At 40.5% G+C, this 23,966-nt stretch overlaps 2 protein-coding genes across 3 annotated transcripts; both read right to left on the reverse strand.

Moving 5' to 3' along the window:
* Window positions 1–907: 907 nt before the first annotated feature.
* pklr (pyruvate kinase L/R) lies at window positions 908–15,553 on the reverse strand. 2 transcript variants are annotated; one of them, XM_027287479.1, is made up of 12 exons: window positions 15,487–15,553; window positions 11,130–11,294; window positions 10,429–10,520; window positions 10,185–10,316; window positions 8,824–9,010; window positions 7,293–7,566; window positions 6,481–6,631; window positions 5,549–5,701; window positions 5,291–5,457; window positions 3,184–3,250; window positions 1,177–1,291; window positions 908–1,089 (listed from the first exon to the last, which is right to left on the reverse strand). In XM_027287479.1, the coding sequence occupies exons 2-12, from the start codon at window positions 11,266–11,268 to the stop codon at window positions 983–985; spliced, it is 1,584 nt and encodes a 527-aa protein (XP_027143280.1). In that variant the 5' UTR covers window positions 11,269–11,294; window positions 15,487–15,553; the 3' UTR covers window positions 908–982. The 2 variants fall into 2 exon arrangements, with proteins under 2 accessions (XP_027143280.1, XP_027143279.1); XM_027287478.1 differs by lacking the exon at window positions 15,487–15,553 and adding an exon at window positions 13,701–13,871.
* Window positions 15,554–15,620: 67 nt separating this feature from the next.
* On the reverse strand, window positions 15,621–22,517 carry cyp11c1 (cytochrome P450, family 11, subfamily C, polypeptide 1). The gene is made up of 9 exons (XM_027287477.1): window positions 22,109–22,517; window positions 21,806–21,961; window positions 20,291–20,505; window positions 18,906–19,109; window positions 18,581–18,762; window positions 18,308–18,474; window positions 17,373–17,451; window positions 17,075–17,281; window positions 15,621–15,885 (listed from the first exon to the last, which is right to left on the reverse strand). Exons 1-9 carry the CDS (start codon window positions 22,426–22,428, stop codon window positions 15,775–15,777), a joined length of 1,641 nt encoding a protein of 546 aa, XP_027143278.1. The 5' UTR covers window positions 22,429–22,517; the 3' UTR covers window positions 15,621–15,774.
* Between the last annotated feature and the right edge of the window lie 1,449 nt (window positions 22,518–23,966).

The following is a 23,966-nucleotide window of genomic DNA, read 5'->3' on the forward strand; positions in this document are numbered from 1 at the left end:
TTAATCCAAAAACATCATATAAAACACTGACAGGGACTATTTTACTGCATACTTTTACTTTTGATAAACCCTAACTCTTAAATAAGGCTTTGAATGTACATTTTCTTGTAAGAAAGTATTTTTACAGGGTTGTATTGACGCTTTTAATTAATTAAAGGGTCTGAATACCACTGAGAACAGGCCCCATATAAATGAAATTCTCTATGGGCTTTTAATGCATCATCTCCATGGGTTTTGTAATAGAAACCAATGACTAACTCGCTCAATAAGCTCACTTTGTATGTAAATGTGGATATTATGGAAAGAACATGAATATGTAATCTAAAGGAGGATTTGCGGTATATTACAGCTGGGAAGGAAACACCAAAGAAGGAGAAAGCCTGCATAAGAAAGACGAGGGCGTCGCCTAAATGATCATGAGACATGAGAAAGTCCCACACAGGAAAAGATGTAATTAGTTTATGAGAGAACAGTAGACTGATGTCAGCATCTGGGTCATCTCAGTGGACAAAAGAGTGTAGTCCAATAGCCGTCATCTTGGCACCTCCGGGTCCTGCTCATAATCGCCAAAAGAATTGCGGCTGCACAGAGATAAGCTCAGGACTATGGACAGGAATAAAAGCCTTATCTGCAAATTCTATAAAGGCTACCAATGATGATACGCTTTAACAGTGACTGACAAAGAGACAATATTCATTCTCAGTTCTTCATATTACTTCCATAAATAACAGAGATGAAACGAAGAGGCAGGACGGCTTAATTAGTGAAGCTTAAAGTTAATGTTTCAAGTTTTATTTGGACGGAGTCATCACTTTTAAGACAAACACAAATTCAACATTTCTTTCGCATAACCCGATGATGCTGCCAAAATGATGCCGCTAATCTACCAGTGACAGTGTTTTTTAAATTTTATTTAATGCCGTGGTTTTCACCACATTTATACGTCATATGATGTCAGTCAGATATAGATAAAGTCAGGCTTTTACGGGACATTGACTGCCCTCATAATGTTAGTGTGACCGGACCCTGGGATCCAGCCTGTCACCACGATCACCATGTCGCCTGACTTGAAGAATCCTCTTGCTTTCCCTGTGGAGGCAGACAGAGAGAAGTGTGAGTAAGACAGTATCATAGCATACAGAACAGGCTAACAGAGGCGTACAGACAAACACTGACCTATATCCATGCCGAAGTTGACCCTGTTGTCTACATCATCGGCCCAGACGGGAGCAGGCAGAGGGTGGAAGAGGACAGGAAACACTCCTCTTAACAGCTGAGACTGACGGGCCACCTGAGGAAGACAACAGAAAGCTTCAGCAATGATTTCAGGATGTGACAATGAATCTTTATTTATGTTAAATAACTACAAATTGTTTCATGAATGTCTACTTGTGACACGTGTCACATGGTTATGGCCTTTTGTGCACATGAGTTCAGCCAAAATTGATTTTCCTTCTCAGATTGTAGGTTTTTAGAGATGTGAGGATCGATCAAAACATAAATATTAGTTTGTGCAGCTGACTTATCTGATTTTTTAAAAAGGTTTTCTTGTGACATTTTGGTCCAAAGGTTATCACAAAAACTAAAGGCCAGACATCCTTTAAATTCCCAGTGCATATTTAATATATCAATATCTTTGATGAAACCATGACATCTCCTCTAGCTCCATCAGCAGGCCAAACTTTACACTAATAAACAATAAATGGCTATTATGTATCATTTTTCAGATTTGGTTACATTTGCATACAATATAACGGGCAGAACAAGGTTAAACAGTTCATTTTGCAAAGGATATACACCTTTAATGACCTGAATTTCCTCCAGTCTACCCTAAGGACATCATTTCGTATCCTGATGTTAAAATAACAGCATGAAGTCTTATGTTTTATTCTGGGGCAGAAGGGCAAAAGCTCACTTAATCTTGATTTTCAGTAGGAATACAGACTGTGAAAGCAGGGCCTCACAACTTTTGGGGTTTTAAGCAGGAGATGTGTTGTTGCAATAGTAAGAAGACCTAAAAATGTTTAGACCATTATGTACAGTCCAACTACTCAATTAAGTTATGTTTATTATGATTAAGATTAATTGGCATTATTTTAGGTATGTAAGGTTTTCACTAATGCTTTTGTTTACTATATTGATATGTGATTTTGAGAAACAGGTCTGGTCCATACAAACCTCAGTTTAAATACCTACATATGATTATAAACTAACTTCTCCGTCCATCCTATTTCTTCCTCCTATTTCTCCTGGATTCCCCACTGAAGCTTCCCTACAACGCAGCAACAGACTGAAGAAGTATGAGAGTTGCTTCACTCACAATCTTTTGTTTTGTTAATAAATCATTTAAACATGTTTGTGTTGTGGTCCTTGCTACACACAGCTATCGAGCGGCTGTGGGTAGTGCAGGTCGCCCTCTAGATCAGTGGTCTGATCCCCAGCTCCTTCAGTCCCTGTCCCTGGGCAAGATACTGAACCCCTAATTGCTACCAAAGGCTGTGACATCGGTCAGTGTGTGAGTGTGATTAGTTCCTTTGTGGCACCTTACATGTCAGCCAATGCTGTGAATGTGATGTCTCTATGTTTGCTATCATTTGTAGCATAGGTTTTGTAGAATTGTTTGTTGTTTTATTCTTTAACTCCTGTTTAACTCCAGTGTTGTCTCCTATATGTGACTTCTTCTTATCACTCTTATTATCTTGTATATCACTATCAAAAGAGAGTCTACTCCCAGTGAGTTTATCTTGGAAATATTCCATATCAAAACTGACCATCCTGTGAGTATGGGTGTTGTCATAAGTAGGGTCCCAGGTTTAAGCCCCCATGCAAGAAGTCACCCACTGTGCGCAGTGAGTCCACACCAGGTCCAGATGTGATGCTTTAAATCTGACCCTAAGCTCTAACCTCCATATGGAGCTTGTGGAGGGGGTTCTTATGGGGATTACCTCCACATGGCTTTTTATATTATAGGTAATCAGAACTACTTTAAAACAGTTTATGACACATTTTGAGCCACATGTTTTGAACAAAGTCCATAAAACAGAAATACACATAAATACAGTCAGTGAAAACAATTTGACATCTTTCTTTGTCACTATTTACAGCATACTGTCACTATACCACAATTGAGTTGTGGTTCAGGCAAGACAAAGGCCACGGTTGGTCCATGGAGGCAGACTGTACCTGAGGGGTTCTAGTGATGGAGATGATTGGACAGCGAGGGCGGTACCTGGACAGGAGATGTGCTGCTCTGAAGAGATAAGGAGGAAAGAAAGATGGTGAGATACTGACACAAAGATGTCAGCACATGAGTCTTTACAGCAGGATGATGGTGGTGGAGCCTGACAGGTCACTGTCTGAAGCTTCTACCATAAAGATAATGAAATAACAAACCTTCTCAAAGTCTTTTTAACCATGCTAGCAGCACAGCTCTGTCGGGTGATCACTTCGCTTCAGACTGTAACAGCTCAACAATTATCGGATGAAATTTTGTGCCCAAAGAATGAATCCTGCTGACTTTGGTGATGGTGAGATTTACACTTATGAGTGAATAATCTCAACAACTATTGGATAGATTGCCACGAAATTTGGAGCAGACATTCATGCCCCCCCTCAGGAGAAATTGTAGCTGTAAAGGAAACACCAGAGAAGGAGGAAGCCTGCATAAGAAAGGCGAGGACAACACTGACACATGAGAGTCCCACACTGGAACAGATGTAATTTGTTTATGAGAGAACAGTGGACCAATGTCGACATCTGGATCATCTCAGTGTAGTCATCTTGGCATCTCCTGGCCTTGCCTAAATAATAAAATAATTGAGGCTGCACAGACATCACCAGATTTTGCACCCAAAGAATGAATCCTGACCGCCCAACTCTTCCTCTAGTACCTGATGAGGTTGGTATTTATATTTTGAGTGAATAATCTTAACAACTATTGGGTATATTACTGTGAAAGTTGCTGCAGACAAAGCATCATCATCAGGGCAATTTTTTAATTTGTCCAACACTTTTTGATTTCTGACCAAATACCTAAAGAACTGACACATCCTTCAGCCTCAGCTGCATTTTGTGCAAAATAGCAAATGTTACCAAATGCTAACATGCTAAATTAAGATATTCCATATGGTTATCGTTGTACATTTTAAACATAAGCATGTTAGCTTTGTCCTTATAAGCATCTTGGCATCCCTACATTAACATGTAGCTCAGAGCACTGCTGTGCTCTCAGAGCTGATAGCATCACTGCAGACTCTTTTGTCTTGTTTCCTGACACAATCTTGATCCAAAATCAAGGTCAGCCTCTTTATACAAGTAATAGAGTGTGACAGGATTGAATAATTAGCATTTGTTATGTTTCTCCACTCAAATGTTGAGGGGAATGCAATAAACATGGTCAACATCAAACTCTACCCTAAGGATGTGGAAGCACAGAACAGCAGTGCAACGTTCAATCTGTTCAACATCTGTTCCTCCAAAATATAAAGAGCTTGTATGTCTGTCCAGGGGGAAGAAGAGAAGCTCAAAAACTATGTTTACTATATACTCAGGTCTACAATGCATGCTTTCGGGATGACTCAGCACTTCAGCACTCAGATTTGTGTCCAACACCACCATTCGGTGCTAATGCAGGAAGTGGTGGACGGTTTGGGCGGTGAGGTTGACGCGGTGGATGGGTGTGTAGAGCGTCTGACTTTCACACAGGAAACTGGAGTTTGCGTTCTGTTGCAGACCTTTAAATAATGTTCGCATCAATCACAATCTTTCTGTAACCTTAAAGGTATAGTTCGAAGTTTTGGCAAATGATGGTCATGTTTACATTTAGTTTTTTGTAATGAATTAAACAAACAAGATACAGTGTGCTAATCAATGACAGTATAAAGAATGGTCAGAGCATGAGTGATGTCACCAGGCCGTTTTGAAGCCGAAAATATGTGGAGCTGGGTGCCGGATGTACTGGATGTACTGCTTCTTCACCTCTCGGCTAATCTAAAAATCAGACCTGACCTCATTTCCCAGCCACAGAGGTTGCCACTTAGTGTTAATTAGTGAGTTTTAGATGATGGTAGAAGGATTCAGTTACTTTTTGACAGAGTCAGGCTAGCTTTCTCCCTCGGTTTCCAGCATTTATAGAGGGTGGCTATACAGTAGCTTTATATTTATGTACAGGTGAGAGTGGTATCAATCTTCTTGCTGAACTCTCACCAAGAAAGCACATAAATAAGCAAATCTGACAAAATGTCAAACTAATTCTTTAACCTCTCTTGTGATTAAGGTTTGGGATACAGACCTCCCACTGGTTGTGAGGACTATGATGGCCCCAGCACAGCATTTGAAGGAGGACTCTACAGCACCGATGGCTGTGACCTCTGTGGGGTCAGACGAGAGAGGAGTGAGGCGACGCAACTCCTCAAACAGCTGCTGATGGAAAATGGCCGCTTCTGCCTCCCTACATATCTGAGAAAATGCAAACGGGGAGAGAGGGTTATAAGAGGAGACTAAGTCAGATGTAAGAGAGGACATCATACACACACACAGAAACACACACCGAGTGCATCATCGCGACGGCCTCAACAGGAAACAGTCCCTTGGCGGTCTCCCCAGATAACATTACACAGTCGGCTCCATCCAGAACGGCGTTGGCGACGTCACTGCCCTCAGCTCTGGTTGGTCGTGGGTGGGCCACCATGCTCTCCAGCATCTAAACAATACATTGGCCTCACATTAGTCCTTTAACCACAAACACAACGTCATAAGTGCTTTACGTCTCCTTAAGGTGCTGTAAATGGATCAGATCAATTAATCCTCCAAAAAGAGCCAATTTGCATGTCAATTTGTGTCCTAGATGAGAAAGTAATGTGAGGCACACAGGCTTTAGGGAGACAATGAGGAGATGAGTTAATGGCTTTATGGATGGATGAACAGTAGTGGAGGAGAAATTATAGATTATTTAGACTAAAGCAGGCGAGAATTGCTTCGCAGGATCATTATTGGCATCCTGGAGCCTCAGTATTGAGTCGATAAGCATGGCAGACAGTTGGAGAATGAGTTTGTGGAGTTGACCGAGAGACTGCATTTTCATAGCAGCTAAGAAGCTGCTGCTAATGCTGAGTTGTCTATGTGTGTAGGCGATGTTTGTGGACTCGGGTCTTGACTAGCAAACCTGCTATAACGCTGTCACTCTGAGTCAGGAGCTGTAGCATAAACAAGATACAGCACTGTGACTCAACATGTCTGCAGGAGTGTGCGTGCATGTGTAACTAGAGGCTGGTGTGAAAGAGGGGAACTATGCATGAGGATGAATTTATTGGACAAGTGAGCGTGTGTGTGTTTGTGAGAGAACATTATGTAGTGCAAGGTTAATGTGTGCCTGTTAGGATTTAATGTTAGTTTACTTGAACCCATTTGACATTTGATTGGATAACACTATAGTTAAGAGTGCATATTTTTCATTTCTGCATGTGTGTGCTCGTCCCTGACCTGCGTAGCACAGATGACAGGCTTGCCGGCAGAGTTGCAGCGTCCAATCATCATCTTCTGAGCAATGAAGACTTTCTCCGCCGGGATTTCGATCCCCAGGTCGCCCCTGGCAACCATCACGCCATCGCTCTCGGCTAAGATCTCCTCAAAACTGACAGGGGGATTAGAGGAGGGGATGAGGTAGACGAGGGATTCAGAGTTTGGGATAAAAAAAAAAGAGGGAGTTGGAAAAGAGCACAAAAGGAAAGAGTGAGCAGGGATAAGGAATCTGAGGCACAGAATACTAGAACAATACTGTTTGTCTTTGTGCATTATCCAGGAATAAAAATGCTTCTGGATTTTGAAAACATATTGAGGATACAGTTGCATTGTGGTGTAAATCCTAATAAATCCAAATGCATATGTATGTGAGTAATATAAACAAAGAAGAGCAGGTTTAAGTCAAAATCACAGCCACAGGAGACAACATGTTGAAACGCAGCATCATAATTGTGTAAATTTAATCTTTTTGATCCAATCTAAAAAATCCCATTTAAATTAGTTAACACTGTCAGCAGGCAGGGAGCTGTAGGAGACAGTGATAAGTGGATAAGTAATGTAGATGTTAGAGCTGTGGCATAAAATGTGTTAGATATATTAAGTGGCAGCTATAACTCACACAGACTGCTTATCATAGATGTGTAAAATCCAGAGCTGACATATGTCAGTCCTGTCACAACCTCATTATAACATTCTCATTGCCCCTTAGCTTATATATCACTCAAAATAACTGTGCCTTAATGGTTTTATTTTAAGTCGTTTTCTTGACTCACTTCACAACCCCTTGCCGGCTTTCCACTTTGCTGATTACTTTGATATCTCGCCCATGTGGACCCAGAACTCGGCGCACGTCTCTGACATCCTGGGCAGAACGGATGAAGCTGGCGAACACCATGTCTACACCCTGAGCCACCCCAAACCTCAGGTCAGCCTCGTCTCGCTCGCTGACTGCCTGCAGGCCGATCAGGTCACAGCCAGGCAGGTTAACGCCTTTGCGACTGCACAGTACCCCACCGGACTCCACCACCGTATCCACCCAGTCAGGTCCTGCAGAGGTAGAGGAGGGAAGAAGAAGAGGAAGCTCAAGTTGAGCTCTTTGAAGTTGAAAACATTTATTCAGTTATAAGAAATTTTGTCTTGCAGGATCATCAGAGATCTAAAGTACTGGTTCTTAAACTATGGTACATTTACCACTGGTGGTACGACCTTCCTTTAGTGGTACAATCTCTTAAATATAAAAATAAAAAAAACAAATTTTACACTCATCATAATATTACATAGTTTTGGCTGAAAATAACCTTTAAGGTCACAATAATGTTTAATTTAAAATAAGTTGGCTTTTTTCTTTCATGTCATTTACTTTTCTATTACCCTTCTTTCTTTCCAGATATGTATTTGCTGCATCGCCATCGATTAAAATGAGACTGATTGTTTCCTTATATGTCTGTGCGTGAATGTGTATATATGTGCATGTACTTAGATCCCACGTCTTCCCAGTTATACTCCCACAGCTTATCAATGTAGGGTGACGATTGTATTGTACTATCTATACCACATAACAAGTAGTTGGAGACTTTTTTGTGGCCCCATTGTGCTGATGTTTATTGTTTGTGTTTATGTTGGAAAATGTTTAAAATGTTATTAAAAAGTAATATTTAGTTTCACTATCAGCCTGCTACTTAGTCACGTTCATGCACACATGCACATGTAAAAATCTGCCTGCAAGACCGTAAACGGTTCAACTGTGGCTCCAAATGGGAAATATTTGGTATATTTGAGAGTTGCAGATGAGGAGTACCCCTTTTCTATCATATAAATTCTGCTTCTTGAACCAGTTTCGATCAGGACAGTCAACAATAAAGTAGTACCTGCTTTATAAACTGTTCGTAGCGAAATTAGGTTGGCTTGCGCTACTGTATATTAACATCTGTCATAATGCTTGGACAGTTTTTTGATGTGGTACAAAGCGTAAAGGATGTTTATTTAGTTCAGACTCACTGTAGAAAGGTCCATAAGTATATATGTACTATTGAAGGTGACCACATAACTATAGCAGACTGTAGAGCCATATTTATGATACAGACTACTATATTGTTAAGTGACTGAACATTCCAGGGGAACCTGGATCTTTTCATGAAAAGTTTATTCAGCTCGGTAAGGTTAGAAAAAAAATGTCATTCAGCATGCCAGACAGGGCGTGTGTATTATGTGGTGTGGTCTTTTGTGCATAAGAAAATAAGAGATAAAATGGTGTCTACTTTGTGAGCACTCTGGGTTTGTTAAAGTGAACTTTATGTGCATTACCTGTTTCTAGTACTTTGAGTCCGATGAGGCCGTCATCAATGTAGATCGTTCTGCCCTTCTCGAGGACTTTGGGCAGGCTGGGATAGTCCACCCAGATAATTTGCCCATCTGTGTTATCTTTGTCACTTTCGGCTGTCACCACACGGACATGGCTGCCTTTTTCCAGCTCCACCTCTGCCTCCACTTTCTAAACAAAGACACACACCACAAAGTTGAAAGAAAGTAAGGCTGCAAACACTGTTATCACCTCTCTAACACATTTTTAAAGCAAGGTAACAAATGGTTTAATTGAGCTAAGTAATCCATGAAATTGGAATTGTTATGTCAACACACATGAAAGGTGTTTTCATATACTGTATGTGTCTTCTCTAACTGTTGCAAGAAAATCATCTTTACACGACTTTCTTATAAGTACTGTGTTTCCTGGACCGTGTTTACACTCAGACACAGACTGAATGTTATGCATATTGTTTACCATGAGCAGACGAACCAATAAACTCTGTGTGTCAGTCACAAATTTGGAGAAAGAAAAAGAAAAAAAAGAAACTTGTTAGCCAAAATAAATAAATATATTTTTTAATGGCATATAAGAATTACAATCTGGCAATCCTCCTGGTTCTGATGTTGTCTTTTACAGTATATTTATGTATCTCTATGTGGTATAACATTTGGGCTCATGCAAAAAAAAGAGACAATATTTCTCATCCAGAGAGAGAATCATTGTTCTCTGTTTGTTGTTGCAAAACCACAACCTGCATTGGAAATCTGCTTGATTCAGCTGTCATGCTGAGCTACAGCGTTCTCATCGCCTGAACTATGTTGATGTCTACTGCTGTTGTCTAAATTTTGGATTTTGTTGTGTTTATGCATATTTTTTCTGTGTATCATCCTCCCGTCATCTGCTTATTCTTCCTGTTATTGTGAAATGTCAAATGCTAAAACATGCAAGAAGACAGAGAAATTAGAAATAGCTAGTAGGAATGTGATATGCACACAAAATATAAACAAATATAACACGTGTTAGTATCTCTTATTTTATCCTCCAATTAAGCTACTAAACAGACACAACAAACAGTGTGCACATCATGCAGAGCATTTTCTAAGCCAATCAAAGCATGAAGGGGTTTCCTACAGCTTGGAGTTATTTGCTCAGCAAAGCAGACGGCATGCAACAACAAAACAAAAAACGGCACAATGAGGTGATGATGAAAAAGCAAAAGGGGACACAACAATACAAGGAGGTGTAAAGAATGATGATGATATGATGAATGATGATGCAGTCGATGTATTTTCAGCACCTCTTCCACCTGACTGGTTGATTAGATTGACGCTGTTTCAAAGAGAAAGAATAACATGTTTACCCCTTTCACTAATCCAGTGCGGATCTCTGGACCCTTTGTATCCAAGGCAATGGCAACCGGACGATAATACAAGGGGTCAGAGGTTATCGTCTCCACTGCCTCTCGGATGTTTTTGATGGTTTCACCGTGGTACTAGCACACACAAGGAGAGAGACAGACAGAGAATCAATACATGACTGAAGGACACCTGATGGAAACACCAAAACATGTGCTATACACACAAAAACACATGTACTGTACATACTTCGTGAGAGCCGTGAGAGAAATTCAGACGAGCAATATTCAATCCTGCTTTCACCATCTCTTGGAGTTTGGGGATCGATCGGGATGCAGGACCTGAAAGGAACGTTTAACATTAAAACTGATTGAAGAACAACTTTATTTTGATTTTTTCAACACAAAAATGGCCGAAAATCACCTGATTGTAGCCTCTCAAACGTGACAACTTGCTAATTTTCTGTGTTTTTTTTAATTAAAAATAAATACCCTTTGGTTTTGGACTGTTAATAAGACAAAACAAAAATAAATACCCTTTGGTTTTGGACTGTTAATAAGACAAAACAAACAATATAAATATGTGTTCTAGAAAATTACAATTGAGCTTTTTCTACTTCCAGGCTGAGAAAACAATTGACTGATTGATTGAAAATCAACTTAGTTGGTCTGCTTACCTGATACTTAATTAGTAGAGAGATACCGCCCTTTGTGAGAAGCTCTGGATGCACTAAGAATAATTTGTAAATTTTGTTTCCATCTAATTATTTTTTCTCAGCAGAAGAAGAGCAGAGCAGAGCTCTACAGTAACACAGCCAAGAATCAAACCCTGCCAACACACTAAAGGCCACCCACCACCCAAAAACTGACTGCCAACAATGACATACAACAGTTGCCAGAAAACAAACTTGAAACTGAGACTTGCTGTCTGCGACTGGTTGTCACACTCACCAATGGTGCAGATTATGCTGGTGTTGCGCGCTGTGATTGGCTCCTGGTCTATGTCCAGCAGACAGAGATGCTCCAGGAAGGTATCAGCCATGCTGGCATCCAGCTCCTGGCGCTGAATGAAAGAGTCCGGCAGTGTCATCGCTTCTGAGTAGCGCCTGATGCGAGCTATAGCGACAGAGAAATGTTGTCAGCAGGGTGAAGTGAGTCACATAAACTGTACTACTACTACTACGGCCAACTCAACCTGTGAATACAAATTAAATAAACACCTCATACGGATAAAAAGTGTGTGATTTCTGTGTTAATGATGAACAAGAACAACACTTCTAGTAAAGAGTGGCTTATGATTTTACCTGTACAATCACACAAGAGGAAACATATAGAGTGTATATATAGTGACATGACATTAACTACAGCATGGAGGGGTCATAGAGATTTACATGCTGACATTCAGCTGTCATACGAGTTTGTAATATGAAAGTGAAATGCTGTTCAGGAAATATTCCTTGACAAGCAGCAGAGCAGCGTTAGATAGAAGACAAGAAGGCTGATAATAATGCCACATAGAGGGAATATAAGGGCTGACATTTGGAACAAGGGGGTCTCTCCACACCATCAATCCTGAAAGGAAACTGAAAGGAAGAAAAACAACCTCATTCCACATGCGGTTTAATAAAGTATTATCTCTCTCACTCTACTGAAAAAGCAGTTAAGGTACGCTGAGATGTCTTTTCGTTCTCAGAAGAGACACTCAAACTGAAAGGAGAGTGATTTAGGTACATTTTTGTTGCATTTTGTCTTTGTTGTTGCCCAGACTGACACTGTGAGAGCTACATGTTCTTCTCCATCCTGAAAACCAACAATACCAACAAATCCCCTGTGTGAAAATGACAAAAAAAAGGATTATCATTGAAAACCTTTAATATTCTTGTATAATACCAATTTTTAAGTAATTCTTGTTAACCCTGCATTTTTCAGTTACTGAGCAGTAAGATAACATTGGCATATATCAAGCTGTTATGGCTCATAAATAGGCAAACTGTTGCCTGTTGTACATTCAGCAGATGTGGAGAAATATTAGCATTTATTTGAAGTTGTGTTTCTGGCTATACACTCTCCTTCTAGCTATGATTTAGTCACAGCTGCTAGAGTAAAAATATCGAGCTCCTTAGCTGCTAAACTCTAAAGATATTTATCTGAGGCTTTACTATGAGTCACCCCCTTCAGATTGTCATTTGAGCCATTGTTACGATATTGATTAGAGCAGCTTTAGGATGAAATTGTTCAGTTATTTGATATTTTTGGTTATTTTTGTCGACTAATAAGTGATCTATAATCAAACAAGCACATTTCAGCTCTTGAAATCTTAAACCTACAAGTCAAATTCACTACTGCTTGTAAAAAAGCAGTACATTTTTCTTTGTGTAAAACACTGTAGTCTACCTGGCTCAAGGCTTTGAGCCAATACAATGGCATTTTAAAGGCTGTCACAGTCAGTCAAGCCTGCAATTTCTGCCACCACAGGGGTGGAGAGAGTAAAGACCAGAGAGGAGGATGACAAGAGGAGAGTCTGACAGTCAAGGTCACTGCTCATGGCAAAACAGGAGTGAAGAGGTGAGAATGAAGGAGACAGTGAGGTGATGAGAGCAGGAAGATTTACATACATCTTTAATGGGAAATTAATTTGTTATTTTTTCACCGCCTGTTGTTGTTTTAAGACCTTGTTAAGCAATTGTATCATGTTTTGATTACGTTTAATCAAATTAAAACCCTCTCTGGTGAATGGACATGCAGAAAAGTCTGCAGGGGAAACTCCTTGATGAAAATGGTGACTAGAGTTTTTTGCAGGTTAAGCTCCTCTATCATGTGGATTCGGTAGCTGTCTGTGTTTTCTGTCTCTTTCTTTTCATGTCTTTTTTCTCTCCACCTCCCCGTGACCCAGTTCTGCCGCGCTGCTGCACACATCATCATTACGTGTCCCACTGAGATCCTCCTCTGACACTTCCCAGAGTGTACACATGGAAACACACACACACACACACACACACACACACACACACACATACACACATAAATAGACACAGGCACCTTACTGGAACCTTACAGGTTACTGTAAGACTATAAATAAAGCACGCATTTGGTCAAAGAGTTGCAAAATATCAGTCAATGTGCAGCTTTAATGACTGATAAGAAAGGTTAACAAGGTCGATGAGTGAGACCAAGTTGTACCAGGAATGAGCGGTTTGCAGGGCGTGATTACTCCCACATGAACTCGGGTCAGGGTGCCTGTGTACAACTGATTGTTGGATTGTCCAACTGTGACTCAGCACTAAAGTTCAAAAGCATCTGAAAAACGACACAGTGGTGCATTATCTGACGTTAATATGCGGTTACTGAGTGATGTATCAGTAATCACTGATACTCGCTCTTTTATCCTCGCAGCTCAATTTACCAATTAATCCATGTAAATCAACCCCTTATGGCTCATCTTTATTTAATTACGCTTGAGTTGGATGATAATGTACAAAACTTGTTATTACTCTGAACATACAATACAGGAGAAACACTTACCCATTTTGGCAAAAGCATGCACTTTTTTATGAACTCCAAATCCACTGCACTGCTCTTTCCCCTCCAGTGGTTTATTTCAGTTCACTTCTCTAATGTCCCCCTCTTGCTTTTATCCTTGTCTGTGCTCAGGTCGTGCACTTGTCATTCCCTTAGTCTTGTGTCACCTGAACAAGCCTAGCTGAGTCTATTTCCTTCATTTTTACCCTCTGACCCCTCTGCTGGCCCCTCGTCTCTCCTCCCACTCGCTGCTTGCAACAGACAGATGAATTATCGTGGGTGACTCAGCCCCGACTGGGCCAAGATGATGCTAAAAATGGAAAAACTTTATGTCAACAGTGATGACACTAAACTATCAGAGTGTACTACAGTACAAACTGATACTTACTATTTGCTGCATCACTGCACATTATGTAACCCCAAACCTGATCGAACCAGATGCAGGAAGTCTTTGCAATGCTTCTGTTAATATGTCATTCTTAACTCTACTGCTTTAATTAAATCTCGTTCTTTTTTTCTGTTTACGAATACCTACGAAAATCTTTGGGTTGCCAGATTGTGAAAACACTGTCGACTGTTGACTCATTGATAAAGAGTTTCTTATTTTCTAACAGGCTAAAAACAAAAGTAAGTAAATCACCTGTAAACATTAAGGTTAATATGCCAGTAATAAATGGTTCTTACAATAATTCAGCACTTATGAAAGTTGTTATTAATGTTAATGTTTAATTTATGTTATTAAATAATTATATTTAGCCCTGATTACCTACACCTCTTCCAGTGGGTCATGGGAGAAATTCACGAGTTCACATGATGAACTAGAGAACTAAAATATTTTTTAAAGTCTCATATTTAGGAGAATAAACACCAGCTGCAGTCTGACAACCAGAAAATAGTTTAATTAATCTCTTATAACTGATCTACAAAGTGTTAGTAAATGATTTATCAACTATTAGCCATTAGTTACAGCGTATACACCCTTTTTAAAGAATGAAACATATCAGCAAAAGGAGTTTATTGTAGATTTAGCCTGAGGTTCTTTGTGTCAGAGAGTTTCATGTCATGTCACTGACACACAAACCAGGTCCCCAAACTAGAACTGTGGACTGATAAGAGCTGATGTTATATAAGTTTGAGACTTTGACAGGGCAGGTGACACATAGAGATGATGTGTCTTGCACTCAGTGACACAGTTTACTAAAAGTTTCTTTTAATGACAGTCCAGTCCATGGAGCTGTAGGAGCTTATGTATGCACAGCCACGCATGAAACCATGCTGACAGAGGGTGTAAATCTTTAGCCAAAGGACAAACAGACCTTTGTTCCTCAGTTGATGAGAGTAAATTCATTCTTCAGCCCTGTAACTATCGTGATAATAGCAGTGCACAAAATTAGACCAGGAATAAAGGTCGGTTTTACGCATGGAGGCCAAAGTGCAACAAAATCATATGGAACTTAAATTTGCAACTCTTTTGAATAACTTACTTACAAATAAACACTTTCACCTGTTAGTCTCTAACACTGAGGCTGTTTTGGGAGATAATTAAGTTTCTTTGCGGAGCTCTTCAGGTAAACACATGAAACAGGAAAACGGTTATCAATATCTGGCGGAGCGACAGAGACAAACAGCAGGGAAGATTTTCAGGTGAAAAACAAACAATCCAACAACAAAAACACACAATGTTACACAAACAGCAGGATGCAGAAAGAAGTGTTCATCACACAGCACGCAGTCACACTACGAAGTGTGGTTATAAAGTTTAGATGTGTGGAAAAAGGAAATAACCAACCTGTTGGACGCGTGAAGGAGGCCAAGAGTGAATGTTGAGGAGGGACAAGAGCGACACATGTAAATGAATGGGTGTGGATGTCAGCGCCATCTGGTGGACAACAGTCTTATTGTCGCTTTAGCTAGTTCTCTCATAATGAAGACAACAGGTGGAGGAAATGAGACTTTATTCATCAGCTTTATGGAGTCTTGGCCTAAATACAAAGTGTCTGAGGATGCATAAAATAAAAGGCTGTGAATTGTGTGATTAAATATGTCAAATGTTGCACGACCCTCTGCTGTGTGTGTGTCAGAGCTTCCTGAAAGTGATCCTCGGTGGAGTCTCAGGCTGGAGGATGAGGGTTAACGTGGTTTTGATGTCCTCTGAGGATGACACGCTGAGACAGAAGCTCAGCAGGATCTAGACAGAGAGGAAGAAGAGGGAAGAAGAAGAAGAGGGGATAAAGGAGAGCAAATGTTAAGAAGGATCACAGATGTTGTATTAAGCAGCAGTGGTTGGAATGAATAAAGTATATTTACTCAAGTGTTTGAGGTACTTTAAGGAGTATTTATATGTTATGCTACCTTTACTTCATAATATCACACTGTGTTGTACTTTTTACTCCGCTACATTTATTTAACTGTTATATTCACTAGTTATTTAATAGATGGAAAATTTGACATATCAACATATCAAAAATCAGTGGTTTCTAATTGTTTAGGCATGTGATCTACAAGAAAGCAGTGTCTAGTTGGAGCTTTTTGTCACATTTCTATAGCAGCTGCTGTTCCTCAAAGCTTATCACACAGTTTTTTTAAATAACTGCACAATTAAAACAAATTGTTGTAGCACACGTTTGTGACCCTCCAAATTTATCTTGTGGCTACATGTAGGGACCAACCCTTAACTTGATAACTACTAAACTACATAGCTATATATACAATAGTAGAATTAATAATTAAATGAGTCACAGCTGCCATCTGCAAAACAAACAAACAAAAACAAACAAAAAAATACTTTTACTTTTAAGTGAATTAAGCTTTTAGTTGTTCTGTACTTTTACGTAGAAGTCCAGTTCCTCTATTTACAGAATATGGCCGAAATTGAGGGCAATATGCATTAGTATGTTTTAATTTGTATATATTTATCTGAAAATATTATGTCTTTGTTTCCTTGGAATTAGTATTTTATATCGACAGATCCCAGAGGTCCTCTTCCACAGAGTCTGCCATGTCGAATCGCCATGTTTCTACAGTAGCCCCCACATTTCCTGTCATTCTTCAGCTGCTATCAAAAATAAAGCTTGAAAAGGCCACAAAATACAAACAAAATACTAAAAAAAACTATACACTGGCATTTTGTAGCCACTGTAGTTTCCCCTTCATGCTTGGAAGGACAGGGTGAGGCGACAGGTTGCAATCAGCAAAGTCAGTCATTGATGCCACTAACTCCTACTGGTCCTTTAAGATAAATTTTTTTACTTGACACTGAAATCTTCCCTCCTTATAACTCAACACCAGCTTTTCCAACTTTCTTTCTTCTTGCATCAAATCCTTTCTCTGTCCCCTCCATCCTCCTCCTCCTCCTCCTTTTGTCTGCTATCACTCACGTGCATGAGCAAGAGCTGCATCTCGTTCTCAGCGATCCTCCTCCCGACACACTGCCTCGCCCCGAACCCAAACGCCAGGTAACGAAACCCTGTCCCCTCTCCTTTTTGGCTTTCTTCTTTGCCCCATCGGCCAGGGTCAAAGCGCTGTGGCTCCTCGAACACCTCTGCACTCCTTCCCATAGGGTAAAGACAGGCCTGGACCATCGTCTGAGGGGAGAGTTGATGTCCGTAAAACACAATGAAGGCAACAGTAGCACTGAATGTACTTGTTTGTGTGCAGATTTAAGTATAGACTCACCCCAGCAGGTATGTGGTAATTCTGAAGAACAATATCTTTGATGGGATACCGCTGCACTGTGGTCCCCACCGGATATAACCTGACGCAAACCAACAACAGATACATGCACAAACAGATTCATGTTTAAGATATTACCTTTGACTTCTCACTCTCTCTCAGCACAAACACTCAGGATTACTGCTAATCAATTCTTGTTTTGGGTATTTGTGGGATGCATCTGTTGATGAAATTGCTTTTAATGGAAACAAACTCTTACACAGCTGTTACCAAGCTCAGATCATGATTCTTCTTCATGATGCTCTATTGATCTGAAGGAGAAATGTGTTTTTTTTCCTCCTCTCACAGCCATCATCAGCTAAAGTCTGTTTCCATGGCACAGAGGACTTCAGGTTTTCAAAGAAAAAGTTGCATGACGTACAGTTTGCACTGTATCAGACAATGGATCAGTTGTCATGGAGATGGGTCTGTTGAAGTTAGCAGTTTGTTATGATTTCACCCCAAAGCACTTTTAAATCATCTTTGCTTGAACAAGACATAACCCGAGCGCACATGTCAACCGGTCGACATTTAGGACAAATTAGCAAACTCCATCCGCTGATGAAGGCCAAGTGCTATGGTTGAAAGCTCTGCAAAAGTTAGTAAGCAACCCTTGAGTTAGAATTACATTTTCAAACTACTATTTCCAAGGTCAAGAATGTATTTTGTTGCCAATGAAAGGTCCTAAAAGTGTGAAAATATACTGAGCTCACATGTCAACAAATCTATTTTTAGGTCAAATTTGGAAAATCCATCCACAGATAAAGACAGTTAAAAGGTCAGGAAAACCCTTGTCTTCATTATTTTATGGTGCATATCCCTTAATAAAGTTATGTCTTATGTATTAAATTATCACTTAAAGAAACACTCACACATGGACGTGTCTATATCTTATGTACCTGAGAATCTCCTTGATTGTGCCTTTCAGTAGTGGCGCCCCCTGTAGGGCTTTCTGAGGGTCTCCGCCAGCCTGAGCCCATGATGCTCTCACCTGCTGCCTCACCCTCTCCTGCAACTCAGGGTTACGACCGAGCTCAAACAGAGCAAACTGCAGGGGCACTGCTGTCTGCAGAGCGGATAAGATGAGAGGTGACATGGAAACAGTTAGGGTGAGGTTTATAAATGCAGGCCAAACAAGACAAACCAACAAACACACACACACACATACACACCGTGTCGACCCCTCCAGCCATCAGTTCAGTGATGTTGGCTTTGATGAGGTCCAAAGATAGCTGCCCTTTCTCCATGAGTTGGCTCAGGACACCGGTGTAGTGGTCTCCAGCTGCTCCAACCTGAGACTTTCGACCCTGGGAGGATGACAGTCGCTGGTACCCCCTCTGGATCCTTGCCTCCGCTGGAAGAAGACCAAGACAGCATGACAGGTAAGGTGGAAGAAGTTAAGGGAACTACTGAGGGCTACATAAACTAAACATCCAGTCCAACTGATCAATTATTCCCTGCCTTAAGAGTCCAGTGAAGGCTTGTAGCTCTTCCTACCATGGCTGAAGATGTGGTCCCATGCACTGGCGTGCTGGGTCCACAGGGGAGCGCCGATGCGGAGCAGCAGGCGAGGGGGCAGGTAGAGGAGAGGAGGGGTGGTTGCCAACATTCGCTCCACAGCCCAAATGAACTTCTGGGACTCCAGAGAGGGAGATGAGGAGAAAAGGCCAATGCGCTCCCCATAGATCACATGGCAGCTGGCTACAGGGAGGGATTAAAGGGGGGAGGGTGAGGGTGAGAGATAAGGTGTTTCAAGGTGAGCAAACAAACAGTATATTTTCAAAATGACTAATAAAGGATTTGCTGAATAATGAATTTCAAGTTGACAGGTTTTTAAGTAGCTTATAAAACCTCCTGACTCATGTTTTAAATTCAAGCTTTGAGCTTTTACCAGCCCAAAAGAATCCAAAAGTCCATATCCAGTGCTAAAAATATTTAGTATTTGCAAATCCAGCTACACAGAAAGACAGTTTTGTTTTCTTAGCACTCAGAGGAACTGTCTCTGTCTCCTTCAGCAGACATCCATCACTATCAGACCTGTTTGTGTTACATTGACTACACATCGCTGACGGGAATAGAGTTTCCTGGCGAGCTATTCCTACCCCGGCTTAGCACCTGGCTTCATGTGCTGTGGTCCATTAAGCGCAAACCAGCATGACTCCAAGTCATCAAGCCCCTTCACTCTCTCTCTCTCTCAGACACACACACACACGTAAGCAAGTGTACAGCACACAGAGTCACACAAACATTCACACTTGTGAACGTGGTATGTTGCAGATAGGCACATGAAAGGTGAAAGAATGCTGCAGCTTTGATCATCTTTGGTGGTGTTTCTATTTTTAAATGTGCATGTTCTCCTTGACCTCCTACACCTATATAACATTAATGACAGATATACCTCGGCTTAAAATGAGGTTTGGCTCTCATACAAGCTTTAAATTTAAAACTGAAAGAGCAGAAACGGTGAGATATCATCAGTGGGATGTTTTGTTTTAAAAAAAAAGACTTTCTGTCGGCTGTGTAATTCCTCTGACGTGAGATGCTGTCACAGCCTACGTCAGCATTTGTGACTCAGCCCAAAGAGCTGATTGTTAGGGTGCATGAAAGCCCATCAAAAGAGGGAGTTGACATTAATCTATCCCCCTCCCCTCCTCCACAACTTCAAGGTCGATCATTGCTGAAAAGAGAGACATGACAGTTCCCATCAGACCTCCTTCTTTTTACAACTCTCTGCATTTAACTCTCTTTCCCTGGATAGAAAAAGAGGCAGGATTTTGGCGCCTTAGCATGAATAAAACAGGACTTCATTAATTCTTTAACTGTGCATCCACACATAAGAATACACCACAGATCAGAAATCACTGGATATGATGACCTCCGACCTTCCAGTGCAAAGCGAAAGAGGTCAGGGCTGGGATCCATGGTCAGAGTGCGTTTCCCTTCCTCGCCTCTTCCCTCCCTCTCCACTCTCACCCGCAGCATACGACAGAAATCCCTCGCCACGTCATCAAGCAGGGGGAGAAAGCGCTTTACGGCCGAACTCATCATCACCTCCTTGTTAAGAAGTAGACGGTCAGCACGCCATTCATCACCGTTCCTGTGGAAAGAAGATTTGGAGCGAGGCATTAAAGTCGACCCCATTCGCTTCTGTTTAGTCTTTGTGAAGCAAAGAAACTGGGTCTCAAGCAGATGTGAGGTTCCTCTACATAAATATTCACAAGGTACAGGTGCTGTAGCAGTCTGTTTCCCTATTAATTTGTGCTTCTCCTCGCCTGAACCCTAAATGATGTTTACACACTTTTACCTTTATCTATCCAGTTACTTCTGCAACACCGATCCTAAGCAGAAGCCAGATACCGAATGAAAACTGAAGAGACACCAACATCTCAACTACTGTTTGCAGTTGTTTCACATCCATGTGTGTGTGTGTGTTTTTTTTTTTGTATCTCTCTGGAGTTGTTTGGTATCTCTTTGTGGTTGTGCCTTTTCCCTGTGTATCTTCTTTCAAAGACATTTTGCAACGGAAGCTCAGGATGAACACAAATAATTGTTTTCAAAATGGCACTTACATAGACCTATTTACTCTTAATGATGAATACTACTTAGCTTGTAAAAACAGTTGTTTTGTCTTCTTTGGTTTTGGACATCTTTCTAAACTAACCCCAATAAGATTACTATGTTACAACAAGGCAAAGCAGGGTTTGAAAGATGTGGGTTTTCTTGAAATTGAAATTCTTGTAAAAGAAAATAAATCATAAGAAGTGGAGGATCTAGTGTTATAACTCCTCAAACTATACTCCTCGGGACTATAACTCAGTATATCTCTGCCTCTTTGCGATTTACACAGTTTTATTTCTTTTTCTTATTAAAGCCTCTTGTGATTCTCCTCTAACTTTGTGGACGTCGCTTTCAAATAACTATGTGTAGGATTTGAACATTTCCAACCCTTCCAGTTATAAAATACAGCAATGCAATCCTCGAATGTGAAGGGTGGGCAGAGAGCAACACAGACTGTAACAGTTTTTACTGGAATTGGTTGATTTTTCTGCAAACAAGACCCATCAGAAAAAATTGAAAGATGTTAAAATCACGTCAATATTCCATGTCTAGGAGCTTTAAAAAAAAGCTACAGTAACAAGAGCCTCACTCAATACTTTTCAGAACTGATTGGATGAATACACACAAACAACTGTTTCCATCACTTCAGGGGACATTGCATTGACTTACATTTCACACAATAATTCTTTAGAGACTATGAAGTCCTGATCTACATGACCATAAATCAAGTCTCAATTCTAAAACTTAAATATTTGTACTTGTATATTGTCCCCAGTAAGACAAAACAGACAGTATATGACTACAACGTGAGTAATACATGTATGTACACAGGTACTGACTTGAGGAAGACCCCCTTGCTGTGCTGACGTGTCTCTCTGTGTGTTGCCCAAGGCTGCAGGGTCATCCGTCGGGGGTGCAGGCCCTCTGAACGAAACAGCTCACTGATGTCACACGGCAACATGATGTTCACACTGCTTTGGGTGCCCAAATGCTCCCTTCACACACACATACACACACACACACAGACACACACACAGACATACAGAAAACTCATGGGGCGACTCATTTTCACTACTGCCACAGAAACACATCGGAAAACAATTGGAAAACATTTAAGCTTCATCTTTCCATCTTCCTGCTACCTGTAGATGGGGCCGAGGGTGTTGAAGGTCCTCTCCATGTGTTTGTGGAGCTGCCGAAAACGATCTTCTCTCCAGAACTTCACCAAGTTGACCCAGCCATTCCTCCCTGTGTGAGGGATCTCATCAAACCTCCTCACCCGTCCATCCACACCCCTCTTTCTAACCCCTGTACGCTCAGCTCCTATTTTTCCATCCACCGCCGTCCCTGCTGCAGTCATACAAAGAGCTCGTTGTGGTACAACACCACAAAGCAGATTTCTGGACCCACGGGTGCCCTGTGCTCTGATACACATAGTCACTTGGATGTACATGTTCCTCATGGTCCAAACAAAATGTGTTTGATGGCCTCAGGTTGTGACACCCCTCGTGTGTCGGCGTCGTCTCTGCAGGACTGATTACTTCCCTCCTCCATCCCCAACCTCATATCCTTGAATGTGTTCTATTGCTCTGATGAACTGATTGCAGACGATGATTTATGGATGTGAAGACCGGAGTTCAAGAGAATCACAACAGACGCCAAATGTCAAGCTGATCTAAAACAGACACTGCATGTAAAGGCCAAAAAAGAGTGAGCTTGTTTAAACATGTTTATTAAAAGTTTTTGTCCCTGCTTATAAACTGTCTACCTATTAGTATGTAGAGTTTTCTGCTTCCTGTTGTATAAAAAAAACCTTTGATTAGCAGAACGAGACCAGTATCAACAAACACAAGCAAGTAATCACAAGAAACTAATAGCTTAAAACATGGCTCATGTCACATGTGACACAGAGCATCATCAGATTATTTACAAATAAAATAGCAAAAAAATGTTCTCAGTTAATCATACATGCAAAATGAGTAAATAAATATACAGCATACAATAAATGTGTGCTGAAATCTGTGTTTCCCTGAGGTTCCTTACTTGTGTATAGATCACCCAACTGGATCTATATCATTTACAGAGACATGACAGGAATAAACTAGCTACAGTGGCTTCTAGATTATATAATACATAATATTATAAAATAATAATTCAACAAAATGAAAATCTAAATGGGGTGAAAGTGTCATCAAGAGGCAAAGACCTCACTAAAAATGTAATTAACAAAAGTGTAACTGTTAATTTCATAATTAGTTTGAGTTAACTTTGAGTTAAATGTGTTAAATTTTATTTATTAATATCATTATTGTATGATCGGTTGAGACAAAATATAACACCACTTGTATGTTAGCTTCACTGACTGGTGTCTCAATCAGATTATTGATTTGTTATGATAACATCTACAGGTTTTTATCAAGATCTCAACCCACCTAAATGAATGCCTTTTACAGAAGATATTAAATAATTCAGTGGTTATTGTTATTGCCACAAAAAACAAACAAAAAAAAGTACAAAAAGAAAGTCTTTTTCTTGAGTGTGCGCCCCATGCACAAAGGCTCAGTCCTTGTTGCAGCGGCTCAGGTTTGATTCAAACCTGCGTCCCTCTGCTGCGTGTCGTCCCTCGCTTTCCTGTCACTCTTCAGCTGTCAAATAGAGCTTGAAAAGCCCAAAAATATCTTAACAAAGAGAAAGTCTGAATGATGTTTTCATTGTGCGTATCCAGTGATGGAATGTAACTAAGTACATTTACTCAAGTATACTATAGGAATTTGCAACTTTATAGACTTTAGAGGCATTAGTTTTTACTTCACTGTGTTTGTCTGACAGCTTTAGTTATAAACTAAAAACCATGTTTGCATGCATCACTGTAGATTAAACTAATTAACTAAAGTAATTAAAACAACTCAACCATGAACATCTACAGTCATCCACAAACATCTGCATTAATGCAGCGGTAATATTAACCCGTAATAATAAAACACTGACAGGAATCATGTT

Source organism: Larimichthys crocea, chromosome XIII (genome assembly GCF_000972845.2).
Source record: "Larimichthys crocea isolate SSNF chromosome XIII, L_crocea_2.0, whole genome shotgun sequence".
NCBI classification, from domain to species: Eukaryota; Metazoa; Chordata; class Actinopteri; family Sciaenidae; genus Larimichthys; species Larimichthys crocea.